Source organism: Fringilla coelebs (assembly GCF_963513975.1).
Source record: "Fringilla coelebs genome assembly, chromosome: 1".
In the NCBI taxonomy this organism is placed as follows: domain Eukaryota; kingdom Metazoa; phylum Chordata; class Aves; order Passeriformes; family Fringillidae; genus Fringilla; species Fringilla coelebs.
In genome coordinates this window covers 47,930,440-47,947,112 of record NC_140028.1, presented here as the reverse complement: position 1 = coordinate 47,947,112, position 16,673 = coordinate 47,930,440, and the positions used below count along the sequence as shown (strand labels likewise).

At 41.9% G+C, this 16,673-nt stretch overlaps 1 protein-coding gene across 1 annotated transcript in view; it reads left to right on the top strand.

The window, feature by feature from the left end:
* Positions 1 to 269: 269 nt before the first annotated feature.
* Positions 270 to 16,673, top strand: part of LAMA3 (laminin subunit alpha 3) — a 105,792-nt gene continuing 89,388 nt past the window's right edge. Inside the window, exons 1-2 of the mRNA XM_084204351.1 lie at positions 270 to 587; positions 6,405 to 6,557. Coding sequence (XP_084060477.1) covers positions 333 to 587; positions 6,405 to 6,557 — 408 coding nt within the window. The 5' untranslated portion in view covers positions 270 to 332. The remainder of the gene's footprint in view (positions 588 to 6,404; positions 6,558 to 16,673) is intronic.

The window sequence follows — 16,673 nt, the reverse complement described above, 5'->3', positions numbered from 1 at the left end:
GGGCGGCACCTCGGGGCACGTCCGCGGAGCTCGGCTACCGGGCACACACCTGGGGCAACCCCGCCAGCCCCGAGACCCTTCCCCCGTCCCGTCCCGTCCCGCCCCGTCCAGCGCACCGCACGCCCCGGGGGACGGGGCTGCGCCTCGTCCCGCCCTAGCCCGCACCGCGCAGCGCAGCGCAGGCAGGACGCGAGAGAGGTGCAGGCAGCCCCCAGCTTGCTCCTGCTCCTGCTCCTTCTCAGTGGCCGTTCCTTCTCCTGCCCCGCTCCGGCCCGCGCACCGCCGCGGCAGTGCCCCCCGGGGCGGCGAGGGCAGGGCCCGGCGAGGGCAGGATGGCCGCGCCGCCGGGCCCCGCGCTGCTCTGGGCGCTGCTGCCGCCGCTGCTCGCCCTCGGCGCCGCGCAGCCGGGCTCCGGCGGGGCTCAGCCGGACCTCAGCCTCCACCCGCCCTACTTCAACCTGGCGGCGGCCGCCCGCATCTGGGCCACGGCCACCTGCGGGGAGGCGGCGGGCGGCGGCGGACGGCCGCAGCTCTTTTGCAAGCTGGTGGGGGGCCCGGCCGCCGCCCCGCTGGGACGCGCCATCCAGGTAACCGGGCGGCGGGACCCCTTCCCCGCCAGCACTTCCCCGTCCCCGCGGTGTGTGTGGGGGTGTGTGGCTTTTTGGGGGGGGGTCTGATGTGACTCTGCTGTGCGCGGTCTCGTTTCCTCCTGGCTGAGCGTGTGCCACGGGCATAGGAAGGGGAGCGTGGACCAGCGGGAGCCCAGGCAGGGAAGCGCCGGGCAGGATAGATGGAAGCGGACAGCGCACCTGCCCTCAGGTGTCCCGAGGAGGAGGCACCCATCCGCACACCGCCCCCGCCGCCGGGAGCGGCAGCCGCCCCTCGGCCGCGGTGCCACGGGGCTGCGGCTGCTGCCGGGCGTGCGGGAGCTGCTCGGGCTCCTGGTGTGCCTCGGGGCGCTGTTTGGTGGCCGCAGCGCCCGGCCCGTGGTCTGCGGTGAGCAGCGAGATCACCGCGGGTAAACCAGCGAGCCTGGGGGAGTGCATGGGACGGGGCTGCGCTGGCAGCTGCTGACTGGACAGCGGGCATCTCTCTGCAGGCGGTGGGAAAAGAGTCCTGGCTTTAGTGAAGTATTTTGTGGTGTTTTGGAAGCGCTAAGTGTGAGGCTTATCGTTTGTGCCTTGCATTGCTTGTGGGAGGAAGCCAGAGACTTCTTGGGACTCTAACAGGGAGTATAAGCGCAGAGGGCAGCAAGGATCGTGCTGTTCTTTCCTAGCATAGTTCAAGATTACTGCACACGTTTTGTGCCAGTCACAAGAAAGATAATAATAAACTGCAAAACTTCTGAAAAAGGATTAATGGAAATATATCTTTCCTTTGGGAGGAACATGTATTTCCACATGTATTAGAGGATAAGGAAGGAGTAACAAATACACAAAACTGTTGTACTGTGATAGAGGCTTGATATCTGTTTGATCAGAGCTTTGTTAAAAGAAGGGACTTTCCTGAAGCCTCAGACCTTTCAAAGTTATTTTAATTGTATTCTCTCTTGGTGGGAGGAGAACCACAAGAAACTGCATTTTGAAAGGGATTTTGAAAGCTTAAAGGTCCACTGTCTGACTTCAGGCAATACAGAAAGCATACAAGTAAATTTTTAGCATCTTGGAGGAAGAGCTAGTGTTTCAAAGTCTTACGTTTTATAGTTTTATAGTGAAATAATCCTTAAGATATGGTTTTAGAACAGGTTGCAATGGATAACAGAGTAATTCCTCTCATTTTAAATGAGAATAGCCCTCCTAAGAGGGGGAGAGGATGAAGAAGGTGCAGCATGTGTACTGCCATGTGCCAGAAGGGAGTGTGCACCATCATGCACGCAGTTCATTGGGCAGCCACAGACAGCACTGTGCTTTGCTCTGGACTTCCCTCTGTCATAACTCCCTGCCTCACAATGAAATCTTCTTATATCTCTCTCTCTCTTTATATTTCCTTATATCTCTGTAGTGCTTTCAGCCATAAAAAAAGCTCAAAGTACTTTGGAGATGGCTGAGTAGTATACAGTTCTAGTAGAAGGGAAACTGGGACACAGGTATTACATGCTTAAACTGAGGTTACAAAAAAAGGTTGTGATGATCAGGAAACTAACTGGTTTGCTGTTTCTAACACACCTCTAAAGTTTAGGCTCCCATCCTTCCATACTGAATGCAACACCCATGTTTAAAGTTGCCTGAAACAATTGTGCCACCAGGTAAATTGTAAACCCAGCAATCTCTCAGCAACTCGCTACAGCCCACTGCTGCAATGAAATCTCAAACCGACATGCCTTGAAATATCAGAAATCACAGGGCAATAAAAATCAGCCAAAGCAAACATCAGATAAACTTGTCAAGCAAGCGGAACGAAGCCTGCCTGTTGCCTCTGATGGTTTTTGTAGTTGTTTCCTTTATATACTGACACTCAACTGGAAATGAGAGTTTGCTGTGTAAAGGAAGAAGGAGGCTAGAAAGGGGGAGTTCTTCTTCTTAAATGTTTGACTTGCAGGTCCTAGGTTAGAGGGCTGTTATGGTTCATGCCCAATTAAAGTTCCCAGAAGGACTACTGATAGCTCAGCCCTGGCAGAAGAAAGCGTGTTGTGCCTCTCAGCATTTGTGTAAGGACAGATACTTGCAGCATCTCTTTCCACTTTTAACAAAGCCCCATTGAGATACATTACATGAATGCTTCTGTGGTTTACCAATAGTTGTTGTGGTTCAAGAAGTGCTGGAAAGTCTTTCAAAGGCCAGGGAAATCCAGACATGGAAAATGCACAATGTGTGTATTCTCAAGCCATTTCACCTATCAAGTTCAAAGACACTGTAAATAAGAGAATTCTTCTTTCATGTAAAATTGGAGAGAATTGCATTAAACTTTAACAGAACATGAGCTTACATAGAAGGATTTAAAAGCAGCAATTTAAAATCAAGTGGTGTTTCTTGAGAGTTGTGAGGGAAGGTCATGTGGCTTTTACAAAGTGATAGGTGTAATAGCCACTGTGTTGTGCTGGTTCAAGTTGAAGTGATACCACACACTTGAGTCACTCTTTTGGACTCTCTACAATGCTGGATTGCAGGAGTTGCTCTATGAATAGGGAAATTGGAAAAGAGGTGCAGAATGTGATCCTCATTCTGGCAAAGGGAGCAGACAGCTCTGTTGCCAGTGCTATCTGAAAATAAAGCAAAGAGGAAGGGCAGCCCCAGCATCATTTCCATTGCTCTGCCATTGGTTTTTCTCATTCAGCTTATCATTTAGTGATGGACCTTTTAACAAAGCCTGTAATATCCAGCAAATCCAGAAAGAGCATTTGGATGTTGTTTAAAGGTGGTCAGTAGGGTGGCTGGTCCCTTAGTGGGCAGCTCAACCAAGGCTCTTAAGGCAGTGCTGGACATACACTGTGGAAAGAGGTGGGTTTCCCTTATGTAGCACACTGGCATGTAGGAAACGACTTAATGAGAACAGTGTTGAGTGAAGAAATGCACAACAGTATAAAATATTTCAGCAGCTGTTAGATAAGTGGCATGCCTGGTTTTGCCTGCCAGTCTGTCCACAGTGGTGTGCAGGCGTGAGTTAAAGTCTAACTGCATACCTGTCCTGCCCTGCCAGTGGCACAGAGCTGCTGGGTATGAAAAAGTGAACAAATCCTTCATTGTTGTCACTTTCTATAACTTACAAGCAAGACATTTTCATCCCCATGTTTCTCTGGTCCACACTAGCATATTTCAGCAAACTCTTTCATGCAGTTCCAGGTCTCTCCTTTGCTCAGGAGAAGCAGGGGAAAGGAGGGTAACAAGGTCACCAGCAAACGCACACCTGCCTGTCTTATGAACTGCAGCCAAAATCAAACCAAGTTTCAAGGCGCAGTCTACTAGAATGGAGACGTGTCCTGTAACAACCAGGCTGAGCACGATGTGCCTGAGATACTGCCAGTGAGAAGGAAGGAAGGCTGCTCTGTCCAATAATTTTTTTTTGTTTCATTTTTGTTTTGCTGCCTAGTTGGCAAGGTTGCTGGAATGTAGTTTAAATAACTGAAACTCCAGCTGTTGCAATGAAATTCTTTGAATTATGTGCCCAAAAAGAGAAAGATGGTATCTTGAGTTCAGATCAAGTGATCTGGTATACTGAAATCACATAAATGCCTGTAAATTAAACTCTTGTGTTTAATACTTCCCATTGTTTTCTTCTCATTCAACCTTTCTTTGAGGTTGTTTCCAGATCAGAGCTGAAACTGCTGTAACAGCAACTGTTTCCTGTGTACTTCCAGCCTGATCATTGTGAATGTAATTTAGATCTAAAGACTAGGTTTCAAGCTCATTATAAAGCTATTTAGGGAAGTTTGCCCTCTTGTAACATATATGTCAGAACTCAGGTATGCATTTGTCAGGGAAGATGCTCTGATGTGGTAGTAACTGCAGTTGCCAGTGCATAGATTGATTTCTCAGGGTATGGATTTTTGCAGATAGTGACATGATGTTCTTTGTCATCGCTGCAGAAACTGGCAGCGTTGCCTGTAGCTAACGTGGGCTGATGTGTATCTGCTGCAGCAAACCACCTGAATCAGACAGAGTCCTGGCCTATTGTAGTTTGTATTAAAGTCAGCCAAACCATCTTCTGTAAGCTGGTTAGAGCTGGAGGAGCTGGAGGAGAATCGTGTTATAACATGACCCCAGCTGTAGTTAACCAACTCGTGTGTGTATTTAGTTTCTTTGAATTGTCAAGAGTTAACCCCCAGCCAGATTGGCATCGCTGTGCTAAATCAGAACAGCTAATGGTAGCCATGTCTTCTGGAAACTGCATCATGTTCTGGGCTTTCTGGAAGAGCAGGATGAGGATGGAACTACTGCTAGATGCAGATGCTGAAATCACTGCTATTGATGCAGAAAAAGTCAATTCAGTGAACATCTATTTCAGTTTCACACATCAGTTTTCTATTCAGTGAACATACTTAAAAGGCACTGGATGATCTATTTGTATCACATGAGATTGATGAAGTATTTTCCAATCTGTTAGTAGATGTTAAAAACATTCTGCTAAACATCTTTAACTCACCAAGCTTGGAAGACTGCACCCACCAAAAGTGTTAGAGCTCTTCTGTTACTTCTCTGTAAAAAGTGGGCAAGTATGATTGCTCCAGTTACTTTACACTGGTTAGTCTGACAGCAGTGACAAACAAAACAATGGCACTTATATAGGAGTCTGTTAATTCTTAGGCGGTAGGAATGTGCTTCGTGCCCAGCAGTGCAGATTGTGGAAACAACAAAAGATTTGTCACATGCTTTTGATGATAGCATATGCTTAGTTGACAAGGTAACATTTGCCCCATTCCCTTTATTTTAAACAGTCCCAACACAGAGTCAGCAACTCACAGACTGATGGATTAAGCAACTGTCCAACGGAAGTAGCCATGGGGGGTGTACTTCCATTCAATGAAAATGTTATTTTTCTACAAAGATCTGTAGCTGGCACAGTTTAGCATTTTCACTGATTATCTCCACCTAGTGTTGGAATAAGAAGTGAATGGGACGCTAAAAAGGTCCCTTAATAACTAATTTCAGCAGTTCAGCACTAATCTTAGTAGACTGTAAAATGCGTTTTCTTGGAGATAAAAATATCTTGTGGGGCAAGCCAAGACATGAAATCAAAAGACAATTAATTTTCCTGAAGTTGATTCATCATTATTGTACAAAGAGCTTAAGAGACTCTCAAAGGGCATCTCTGGATTGTGGCTTTAGTTGTGGACTGGAAATTGGGTAGTAACTTCTTGAAACGAAGGTACAATGGCATTCTTTAAAGGGAACAGTCTGTTACATTTTCCACCAGTACATATTGCCTAGAAAACTTGGATTCAGAATGTATTTTAATGGCATGAAAAAAATGAAAACAGTGATATAAAATTCTAATACCAAACTTAGAGCCAAGTAACAGAACTTTTTTTGTTATGGTTTTATTTATACCAGGCAATGTGCATATGTGTTCATGGTGTTTTAGAAGAATTAAGGATAATTTGTTTGTTGTTCCTAATCCAGTTCTAAGAATCTTTATTTCATTAATTTTCTGCAGATTTCCTGCAGACACCACTGTAGAAGTAATATAGGTAATGTCATTGAAACGTCAATAAGTTAATAAAGATTTACTGTAGTTCCCTTACTGAGATTTCTGAAGCTTTAGTTTGTAACATAAAAGTTAATGTGTTTCAGTGTGCAATTTAACTACCAGGGGAATAATTTTTACATTAAAAATTATGGTATATAAAGGAGCAAAATTTACCCACGTTTTTAGTCAACATCCTAGTTCAGAATTTCCACTAACAACCACGTGTTATCAATGTGTAAGATTGTTATCTGAGACCATGTTTTTGATTGATTGTGTTTCAGGGCCAGTTTTGTGATTACTGCAATGCTGCTGATCCCAGCAAAGCTCACCCCATAACCAATGCCATTGATGGCACTGAAAGCTGGTGGCAAAGTCCTCCTCTTTCCGTGGGCTTGAAGTACAACGAAGTCAATGTCACCTTAGATCTGGGGCAGGTGAGTGCCTGAGCTATGGGGTGAGCTGTGATCATTTCTTGCATTTGTGCATATGCTTTGCAGTTGGGAGAGATGTTTGAGTTGGTGATTTTTACTTCCTGACATCGCTTCCAGCTTTTTTGTCTGGTTTATGTTCTGTATTATTTTACCAAATTTTCTGTATACTGTATAAAGTGATTGTTTTCCTTTAAGTATTTTGATGGTGGAGGTTCTTACCACTGGGATCATACAGATGTAGTGATGGTGTACTGTCTTTCACAGACGCTGTAACTCATGTATTTGAAGTGGCATGGGAGGACCTCTCAGTTGAAACTCAAACTACCTTCCGTTTAATATTCCCCTTTTCCCTGTGCTTAGAGAGAGAGAGGCTTCATGATCTCTGTGCATGCATGCATTTTGAGAATAATGTTTGGAATCTGCTTTTGCCTCAGGGGTCCTTCTGGTTTCTCTGTCATCCAGCAAGATCTTCAAGATAGACAGAAGAATACTGATAAGGTGGTCTAAAAGGGAAGGGACAGCAAAACCAGTGTAATATGAATTAGTAATGAGACAGTAACAAGAACACCCATATTTCCCCTGCAAGTGATAGGCAAGTAGCTAAGAGTGAAGCCTCTGTATCTGTTTTTTAAGCCACAGGAATGGATTCTCAGCTGCCATAATTGGGTGCTGATCCAGTGAAGTTAGTTACACTGTGCAAGTTCACACAATATGAAAACACATGTTTATAAATATATGTGTGGGCCTGCAAAATATATGTATCCACATGCATATGTATTTTGGACTGTAGTAGTTGTTTATTGACTGATTATATAGGACAGGATTTTTTGAGCAGACTTTCAGTTTAGTTAACAGCGAGGTGGGGGATAACTAAGAAAGTATTTCTCTGTGAGACCTAACTGCCATTTTGCTGGGGATTCAGGTATAACTTATTTTACATCTTGTCTTACATGGTGTTCTAATACTCTTGTTCCTCCCATGGGTGGAATGGTTCTCATTCTGAGGATATCCTCAGTCAGTGTTTCTGTATCCAGTAGAGCTGCAATGCAGAAAGGCCATACTAAGCTTATTTTCCTGCTGTGCATTTTTTACCTTCCTTGGAGGACTCTGAGAAACTTCTTTCCTTGAGAGGAGGGATATGAGCTAAGTGTCTTCTTTTCATGGAACTCCTTGGACACCAGCTAAGATTTGTGCTAAGATTTCTGTGGTTGTTAAAGTATTTCTTAGAGTGAGGTTGCGTGTTTCTCATTACTCTGGTACTACTTGGAAAGATGACTCTGAATCCCCTTTCTTGAAAATGAAGGTAATCAAAGGCAAAGGTGAAAATTACTCCATGTCCTGTGATCAGGAATGAATCACTTTAGCTGCCGGATAGATGCGGTTTGGTAAGAGTCATGAGATTTTTTTTTTCTCCCCACTTCACAGACTTTCATCATTTAACTGCTTTTATCCTGAGGTTAAACTTTTACCTTAGGATTTGTTTAAACTTGAGATTCACTTTTGACATTTTGCTTAGTATTTTCACTCCCAAATTTATACAGTAGCACACAGTACTACTAATAATGAAGAACATTAAGTACTGTCACAGAGTCACAGAGTAAGTCTACTCAAGTGAACAGGTAAGCACTGAGACCCCAATTCACCTTATCTTATTTCCTGGTCCTAAAAATTAAGAGCTTGGTGTGTCTTGATGATGCAGACTTTCTTAGTAATGGACAGAGACAATTTTTCAGAGTGCAATTCCCCCTCAACTGAGCTGAGATGAAAGTTTTGGGTTTTAAGGAAAAATAAATCTTAGATGTGTATCTAAATACAGAACCACATACTGTAATATTGAAAAGATAACAGGAATGCATTTTTCCTCACTAATTATCTGTCCTTTTTGTTTGTTTTTTGTTTTGTTTGGTTTTGTTTCTTTTTAATACAAGTTACTTTTTTCTGCAAACAAAAAATGGAAAAGTTTTTTGGTGCACAGAACATGACAAACATGTACAAATGCGTGCAGGGAAGCAATGACTGAGTGTAAGCTGGTCATCAAGTATCCACAATTAGAGGAAGCAGGACATGGTGTGAAGTAAAAAGCTTTTATTTTCTGCATTCCTGCCATTGTATCTTTATGATTGAGAGCAGAGTCCCAACGGAGCCTCCTACCATGATCTCACGACAATATTAAATTGGAGGGCTGCACCATGATGGAAGTTTTAGTGCTCACTACAGTGAAGTTGGAACAGAACACCCACCTGGTGCTGCTTCTGTTTCTCAAGGGCTTGGGTGATTTTGAAAGTCAAAATGCCCTCAGGCTGTTAAATCTGTTTGCAAGAAGAATGCTCATTTTGCTGTACTTCATAATATGAGAAAAAGCAAAAACGTGAAAGCAAAACCCCTGCTTTACTTCCCTTTCTGACTTTCTGTACTATAGTTACATTTCTAATCAATCACAGTCCTTCCGAATAACAATTATAATGTTGATCCCTGAGGCACTCTATCCATTCTGTTAACATACCTGCTTACACTGTGGCTATTCCTGACTTGTTTGAAATATTTGGATCAAATGAAATCTCAGTTATTCCTCTAATTGGTTATGTTTTTCCCAATGTAGTTTTTAACTGCTTTTAAACTTCTGAATCCAGTATGTCTGACTGAATTTCATTGCCCTTCCCCTGACTCTTTGGGTTGCCCAATTTCAACAGGTGTGTCCTCATCTTTGGCTTGCTTAGTGCTCAGCAGATATTACAGTAACACTGCCCCAGGTATTTTCCTGAATTCTCTCTTCAGAAGAAATGAAAGTTCAGGATAGCATGATAGTGTATGATGAAAAAGCAATGTCCAACTACAAAAATGAGTTCAAAGAAGTATAGCCCATATATTTTATTGTTGCTTTTAGTCACAAATATTTTTTTTATTTTAGCTGTCCATTTTGGCAATAATATAGTGCTGAAAGATTCATGCTCAGTGAAGTCTTGAGCACAAATATGTTGAATAGATTTTATGTAGCGATACTATTAGTCACACAGTGGAATGCAATGTCCAAATTAGTACTTTTATTAGGGATGGAGGGCAACTCAACCATAAAGTTAAGCTAAGTGGTGTGGCCTGTGGAGGACTTTATGCTTTAATGTTTTCTACCAGTTAAAGCATATAAACATTTTGTAAGTAGCATCACAGTTTGTCAAATCTTCTGAGTTGCTTTTATGTGGTAGAGGGCTAACTTTTATATTTGGTAGCAATCCTTTGATTTACAAACAATATTTGTTGCTTGGAATATTATTCAGCTTTGGCTAAATTGTTGGGAACTGAAACAAATTGTTCTTAACTTAAAAAAGACTGACATGGTAACTTAAAATGTTTCTGAAGTTACAGTTAATTTAAGTGTCATTCTGTAAAATACGGTGCCTGTGCTCACTTCTTCACCACTCTCAAGGTGGTGGGAGATTTATCACAAACTGCATTGAATTGTGCTCCCAAAAATAGTCATTGCACTCATTGTGCTTGCTTTTGAATACTTTGTATTGTTGCTGACCCTGAAATCAGACCCAGCTCTAGGCTGAAGTTGCATAACCGCTATAATAACACTGGAAAGTCCTACAGATTAGGGCATGAGAACCAATGCACAAGGCTTCTGCAATGCTACAGAGCTGTGCCTCAATGACACAAAGCCCTTCCTCTGGAACCCCTTCACAGCTCTGAATCCACAGCAGCACCTAGCCCACCTCTGCTGTCTTGGTTCACAGTGGGGAGAAAAGGGACTTTTAAGCCTGGGGAAGGTGCAATACTATCCCTACAGTACCCAAAAATGGGGATGCTAGCAGCACAAAAGTGTTCCTTTGTATTACAGAACTCTGGTTCTGAGTATTTCACTTTGTGCAGGAAGCTGATTTGGGATCGTGCTGGAAAGAGTATGCTTTGAAGTTAGTTGTGATTTTTGGCTCATACTACAGGAAGGTGCATCTAGTTGTGAACTCTAGAGTAACACAACTTCATCTGATGAAGTAACATCTGTCTGATAGAATCTTCTAAAAGTTGGATCACGTAATACGTTTCATTTATTCCTAGGTCATACTACAAGCAACTCATTCAGAGTTGAGCTACCAGCCTGAATAAGGCAAATACCTTAAAATACATTCTTTCTTGCTCATTTGTTTTCCTATAAGTTGTAGTCAAGGTGTTGTGGTTTTTTTAAAGCTTTAATTAAAGACCTTTTCAATGGCTCAGCATTTTTTTCTTGTGTTTGCATTAGTTGCACGTTGTTGGTTTTAGAATGCATTTTTTATAATAATTTGATACTATTCTGAAAATGTACTGGAGAAAACCTCACAAGTCTTGTTTTCCTTTCCTTTCTGACTCTGTCTTCCTTTGGCTCTTCTTCAGCATCCCTTTAGGAAGGTCGTGGTTCCCACTCACTGATCTCACTTCCCTCCCTTCATGTCTGTACTTCTACTTCCCCCTTCTTCCTTTCCATGCTCATTCCTACATGTAACTTTAATTTTGTGATATGTTGTTCTAAATACCTCAGTTTTAACCCAGTGTAGTAAAAGCAGAACCTCTGCTGGTTGTCTCTAATCCTTTGCATTTCCTTGGATTTCCTCCCGGTGTTGACAGTCCTACTGTGTTCCTTATACTTTGGACTGCAGCCCTCGTAAGGAGACATTTTTCTTCTGGACAACTGGGGGCTGAATAGTACAAATCTTTTCCCATATCAATAGCTTCAGTGTTCTGTGAAGATGTAGGCCATATGTAAGAAATAATTATGAAGCATTGAGTTGGTCTTTGTCCAAATCCTAATGGAAAAATGGCTGCATAAAAAATTTCAGGAAAACAACCGAGACTCATTGATGTAGCAGCCTGCAGCCTTGGCAAAAAGACCAAAGGCTGGTTGAATGTGGAGAAAGGACTACCATTTTGTCTCTGGATGCAGTTGTTCCTTCTAGAGTACTGCCCATGCTAAATAGGGACAGCTTCTCCCTTCTGGTCCTTCCATCATCTGGGTCAGAGCAAAGATCTCCAGATGTATCTGTGAGACCCTTTCAGAGGCACTGACTTACCTAACTAAAGACATTTTTCAGCATCAGTGCCTGGTTAAAGGGAAGTGTGGCGTGAATGCAGCGTGGCCAGGGATAACTGAACAACATTGGAAATCCTGTGCTTATTCCTGGCTTCTTCACCTCAGACTAGGAAGCTGGAACAGAAGGAATGACTTCAGCATGCTGTGCAGTGGGAACCTCTGCAGGCACTGTTACTGTTTGTGTAGTGTAGTCATTGCTGTGTACAAGTGCACTCAGTTAAGCTGGATGGAGCACACTCAGGAGGTCTGATGCCTCTCAGGTACTACCCACACACGATTTTCTCTGCACCTCTGCCACAGGTATTTTTCCACATACCCAGAAGAGTAGCTGGCAACTCCAGAAATGCTGGCCCACCTCTCTCTCCAGTTGGCATTTTTTTGTATTGTTTATGTTACAAAATACATGGTTGGGAATTGATGAATACTGACTGTCAGGAGTGCTTTATACAGTACCTGGATCTGCCAGGGTGCCACAAGTCCTACTGAGATGTTTGAATGAAAGGACTGCTTCCCTCTTGCAGCATCAAGAAATCAAAGCCTTTAATTTTAGCCAGAGTTTGCAGGATTTTTATTTCATTTGAACAGATTGATGCTTTTGTGGCTTGGGCTCTGAGAGGAAACAATGCTCAAGACCTTTTGGCTTCATTACACCAGGAAACCAGTGGGCATGCACAAGCCAGGCCTATGCAGTCAGTGGCACTAAGGTGTGTTCTGGAGCAGATGCTGAGCACAGTTCACACTCCTTGAATCCCTCTCCTACACCAGCCTCCCTTTGAAAAGTTTAATTTTTGTACTGAGTCATATTGGATTTCTGTCTCTTCTGAGCAATCTGCAACACCAACCACATTCTTCAAGATAATGAAAGAAACCTACAATGACAACCATACCGTGTTGAGGGACGTTTTGGTGGTGCAGCTGTATCTGCCAATAACAGTCTGAGGAAATTTCACCCTGTTGGAAATAGATTCAAATTAAATGAAGAAAGATTGCTGTGGTATCTTTTTGAATACATCTAAAGATCTACACAATGCCTCAGATAGATGGTCTACCTGGATTTAGTTGGATTCTTGCTACTGCCACATTCCAGGACTTTTTATTCTTCATGAGCCAAAAAGGAAGAACAATCTTTTCCTACAGAAGCAACACACACAACATCATGATTGTTTGGAACATAGTGTGGTTTTTTTCTTTTGTGCTAGTTTATGTCCGGCACTCATCTAACAAGTCATTTCAGTGTTTTAGTATTCTGGTTTGAGTTTATGGTGTCAGGAATGGAGGAAAATATGCTATATCTTTATATATTCATGTCTAACTTTTATCCATTTTTAATGCTTTCTAGGATTAAAAAAAAATCTTGGAAATTTCTCTTTGTAAGTAGTTGTTTAAACTTTTAAGGAGAAAATAGAGAAAACATTTTGAACTAATATTATTGAGAATTTTAGCATTCTCTTGAAAATGCAGTGGGTAATAGGAAGTTTTCTTTCTGTTGGTTTAAAGTAAGTACTGTGCATGCTGTTAGAGATCATGAATATTGTATCAATAATGGTACAATGGTAGCTCTCAAACAATTTAAATGAACTCTTTTAATATCATCCTAAGGTCACCTGAAAGAGTTTTTATAGAAATCTCTCTCTTTATAATGTAATATTGTTAATGCATGATCCTGAATTTTAATTTTCATTCTCAGATAAGGAGGGCATTTTTTTCATTCTACTTGATGATTTTAAAAAACTTTTTTGGGTTTTTGTGATTCTTTAAGGCCATCGGCTGCTAGAACATTTTAAATCTGAACAAACCTGAGTGAACAAAAAAAAGCCACATCAATGTGGAATTGCTTAAATGCCAACTGTTGATAATCCATCAGGTCTGACCTATGGTTCTGGAATACAGCAGGATATGATGTTTGACTCTTACAGTAGTACATCCTCTTTTAAGCATGCATTTCCAGAGTGCACTGTTTCCATTACTGGAAATCAAATGCCGTTTCCATTTTAAATTCAGTTCTTTATTCATATAAGAAAATGGTCAGAATTTTGTTTAAGTCATATTTCGGGGATTTTTTGTGAAAAATTTTTGCTGTTATATAATTATACCAAAATGCTGACCTACATTCCTTTTGAGAGATTGTTGTTTTTCATGAAACAAATTTGGCTTAAAAGCAACCAAATAAACATTTTTTTTCAAAAATTAAGGCATTTTCTTTTTTTTTCCTCAGAACTAAATGGCTGAAGGAAAACATTGCTTTGAGTTTAGTCTGCCTTTTTTTCAGGGTAGGTCTTAGGTCAGGATCAGGATTTAAAGTATTGAAATGCCAGCTTAGAATATGTTATTAAAATTGGCTTTGATGGTTGCTTTTCTAAGTTTTATGTTAAAAAGGTTACTCTTTTATCTTCAGATGGGATTTATTTGCTAAGCCAAGGTTTATTTTTCTTCTGTTATTCTCTCATCAGATCTGGAGAGAGACCATTCATCAACTTGGTCAGTATTTAATCTTAGTGGAAGTTTAGATGTTCAAGTCTACATCCTTCTACATCCTTGATCCAGGCCAAAACCAAGTCATAGGCACTCATGTGAAGTCAGAAACAGGACAGACAATAGGCGTGGTGACTATGTTTTGGTGATATGTTGTCATTAACTGACACCAATTTAATTTTTATCAGACCTGTCCCTTTTCCCTTTCTGAATGTGCCTGTACAGACCTGAGCAGTGTTTCAAACTCAGAGATGGAAGGAGAGCATCATGCAAATACAAGGTTTTCACATACAACAGAACTGTGAAGTTGCCATACTTCTTTTTTTCCTTCCATTTGTTATTTTCATGGAAATATGCAAGGAGTGGTGCTGGGTGGCAGTTCTTTAAGCATTGGCTGACTTGCAGACTTCCTGATGTAATGCGCATTTTGAAGAGTAGGTATAATAAGGTCACTGTTGTAAACGCTCCACAATGTGACTACAAGCAGTGGAGCCCTGGAAAGGCAGGACATTGTCTATATGCTTCCTTTATTTCCTCTTGAGCTTCTTAAACCACTTGTCTTGGTTAAATCTGTATCAGTCAGTGTTAACGGAGTGATAACAGAGTGTTATCAGCACTTGCTAACGTGCTTGTCAAGATGGGACTCCCAAGGATCTTAAGACATAGGGGAAGAAAGACAATGTATTAATGTTGCCTGCCAGTGCAAACCTGGTTTTAACAGGCAAATGCCCCTTGAGAAATTCAGCTGACCAAAAGTGAGAATATGAAGCACTTTTTTTTTTTAGGAGTTTCAGGACTATTATGCTTTCCTAGAATAATACTAATCTTTGCACTGAGTAGCCGTACCAGATGACATGTAATGTCTGTATGGCTGATATCTCTACTCTGAAACTTGACAGTGAAGTAGCAGAAGTTACTCAGACAAAGACTATCAAACTCAGTAAGAGCATATCTTGCCACTGTCCCCAAAGTATTCACCTATTTCTGACAATGGCTAAATTCAGGCTTTCCATCAGCATTTTGAGGGCATTACTCCACCCGTGCAGTCATAGGTCTGGGTTTTGTCATGGCTATGTCAACAGAATGGCTGCCACTTACTCTGCTCAGTGTTGTCTAGTAAGTAATTTTTCCTATGGAGATAATGTCTGTTTGCTAATTTAATGTCTCCGGAGGTAAAGCTGGTGCTTTTCAGGCTGTGTTAAATAGCAGGTTAAATTTCAGCACTAACAGAAAAGTTGGGTTTTTTCCTCCTGGTTCTCTCTGCACTGATATAAGTCAGCCTCATTCAGCAAAGCAAAAGTTTCTGAAATAGGTTGCAAGGTGCAATACCTGCTGCAGTGATGCCTTGGTGTGTGTGTAGAACAGGGGCTTGCCCTGGAAAGTAGTTGTACATACTACGTAAATGAACGCACAACAAAAAATTTTTTTTCTTCTGAGATGTGAGTTATTATCATGAGAACATGCTCCATGAAGTGCCTGAATTCCTTCCATTTCTTCTTGAGGTTTTACTTTCTACTGTGAATACAGTATACAGGTGTTCAGAAGCTGATGTCTGAAATAGATGTGTGAGCATGGAGGCTGCATGTAGCTATGGAATTGTCATGTACAGAGCTGGTTAGGGACAAGTATTTCCAGGTATCTGTTTCACTGCATTATTCACCATTTGCATCTGCCTCTTGGTGGTCCCAGTTGGTGTGACAGCTATTGAATTGTTCCTGGCTGACAGCTGAATGGGCCAGGCATGCCAAAAGATGCTGTTCCTAGTTCATGGTTGAGGGCTTGTATGCACTTGTGGTTTGGAGTCTAATAAACTTTGCAAAGTATTAGCTTCAGGGTTATGACATTTATGAGGTATGAGCAAAGATAAACTGCTTGGGTGTATTTGATGTGGGGGCTCTGGCAGCAGTTACTTGACAAACTGCTGACTGCAGTCTCCCCCATCAAAGTGAGAATCTCCTGCCAGCAGATGATTCTCAGTTGAGGTTGTTGAGGGGGAAATTCCAGTGCAGCTTCACTTTAATATTGAGTGTACCTCAATATTGGTTCACTTTTATTGACAGCTCCATCCATGTAATGGTTTAATTTTTAAATGGCCGTTAGAATCAATCTGTGTTTAGCTTTTTGTGTAAAGGTAATTTTTATTGATGTCCTGATTTTTAGACAGACTGGGGGCTACCCCAAGATGCTTACAGTAAGACTTCCTGTCTTCTAAGACCCATTTCTTCTCTAGTGTTTGGGGGCCCTCTGTGTGATACACAATGAGCACCTAAAGAAGCCAGATGAAACTCTTGGCCTTGGGAATCTTGAGCTGATGGAGCTCTTTGAGCTATTTCAGACCCTGAATGAGCTACCAGCTACAAAAATCTCTCCTGTGCTATTTGATCCCCACAAACTCTGGGGTGGCTTGCTTCCATTACTTGGAAGGTCTGTCAAGTAGCAAATTCATCTGGAAATAATCTCAAAATGAGAGAGTGGGTGGCTGGGATTATTATCAACTACGGGAGTCCCAGTGTAAAGGGTATTTGCATTTTCTCTTCCATGATTTTGATTTGCCTTAGCTGCAAGCGCAATTATGTGATTGGAAT